This window comes from Bidens hawaiensis, unplaced genomic scaffold (genome assembly GCF_021521415.1).
Source record: "Bidens hawaiensis isolate Kalapana, Puna unplaced genomic scaffold, B.hawaiensis_p1.1 tig00020218_1, whole genome shotgun sequence".
Lineage (NCBI taxonomy): Eukaryota > Viridiplantae > Streptophyta > Magnoliopsida > Asterales > Asteraceae > Bidens > Bidens hawaiensis.
Window position 1 is genome coordinate 101,624 of NW_027493073.1, and position 1,841 is coordinate 103,464.

Consider the following 1,841-nt stretch of genomic DNA (forward strand, 5'->3'; position numbering starts at 1 on the left):
CTTATTTGGAATGTTCTCCATTCTCTGCTTTCCCAGATTACATACTTCACATTCTTTAGTTGCCTCGGCTTTCTTTGACAATCCCATCACCACCTTTCTGTACTCCATTGTTCTTAAGGATTTGTTGTTCAAGTGTCCAAGTCTTCTATGCCAGAGTTGGCCCATTAATTCATCATCATCGGTCTTGAGATACCTTGGAACCATTACTTCACAATAGCATATACCAGAAACATTCGATTTCTGGTCATGTTCGACGTGATGATAACACCTCGATGGGGATGATAAATTTTACAAACACCTTGTTTTATCACCACTGTTAGATTTTTTTTCTTGCATCTGCCCTATGCTAATGAGATTTGATGTGAGATCTGGGACAAAGTACACCCGTGTAATGATCTGAGTAATCCCATCAATCTCTAATCGTACATCTCCAATGCCCTTGACTAGCAAACGACGATCGTTCCGAGCTTGACAGTGTGTTTGAAGTTTTCATCCAGGTTTATGAACCACTCTTTGGCTCCCGTCATATGGTTCGAGCATGCCGAATCCAAAAACCAAATTCCCCTTTTGGTTGGTTCCTTTATTGAAACATGTGTCATAAGAAGCAAATCCTCTCATTCGTCGAATTCAGCAAAGTTCACTGGTTTTTCGTCTCCAGTGCATTCATACGCGAAGTGCCCAAGTTGATGGCACCAGTAACATTCAATGGTTGACTTATCGAAGTCGGGTCTTGGCCTCCCACGTCCTCGACCCTGTCCTCTGGCTGGTGAACCTCTCCATCGTCCACGACCTCGGCCAATCACATTTGTCTCCATCTTCAAAACTTGTTCATCATTAGTTCTTCGGGAAAATTTTTGTTCATGGACCAGTAACGAGCTTTGTAGTTCATCTACCGTCATCTCATCGGTATCTTTGGATTCTTCAATGGAACACACAACATAGTTGAATCTTTCTGTGAGTGACCTGAGAATCTTCTCTATCACCTTTACATCGTTCATATCTTCCCCATAGTTCTTCATTTCATTGCTTGTGGTCAACACACGGCCAAAGTACTCGTTGATACTTTCACCCTCCATCATCTCCAAGGTTTCGAACTCTCTTCTCAACCTTTGTAACTGCGCCTTCTTCACTCTCACATTTCCCTGGTACTTGCTCCTCATAGCGTCCCAGATTTGTTTGGCCGTCTCCTTGTGGGTCATAGTCTTTACTATCTGTTTGTCAATGGACTGGAACAGATATTTCTGAGCTTTCAGATCTTTGAGACGCATTGCTTCCAGGTGAGTTTGTTGTGCAGTTGTGAGTTGTACACCTTCACGAGCTTCTTCATAACCAGGCTCGATCCAACCCAATATTCTTTTGACTTTAGCAATGTCTTCATCAGCAAACTCCAGTGTTCGTAATCACCATCGAACTTTGGAACACTACGCACTTGAAAGTTGGAGTTCTCACTTGCCATCTCTCTCAATTTCTCTCTATGAATTATTTCGCTCTGATACCACTTTGATAGGTATCACACACAATATGCTGCAATTTTCTGATGTCATTAACCAAGAAAATAATTGGCTAAATAGCCTACAAGACTCCAAAACAATAACTGACTTTAAACGTGGACCTACACTCCAGGACATGACTCTAACAAACTGAAAACATGCAAAAGACTCGGTAACATATTGACTTGTTCTCCAAGCCATAACTAAAACAAACCCTAAACTAAATAATAATGACTCATGCACAGCCCCCCAAGCCCATGCAGACACCAACTAATACGTGGGCAGAAAAGCCCATTATTGAACATGACCCAACAAAGACTTACCCATTTCATTTGATGGGTAGAGTTCTCT

At 41.9% G+C, this 1,841-nt stretch overlaps 1 protein-coding gene across 1 annotated transcript; it reads right to left on the reverse strand.

The window, feature by feature from the left end:
- Positions 1 to 614: 614 nt before the first annotated feature.
- On the reverse strand, positions 615 to 1,268 carry LOC143560073 (uncharacterized). The gene has a single exon (XM_077048460.1). It carries the CDS (start codon positions 1,266 to 1,268, stop codon positions 615 to 617), a length of 654 nt encoding a protein of 217 aa, XP_076904575.1.
- Positions 1,269 to 1,841: the final 573 nt, after the last annotated feature.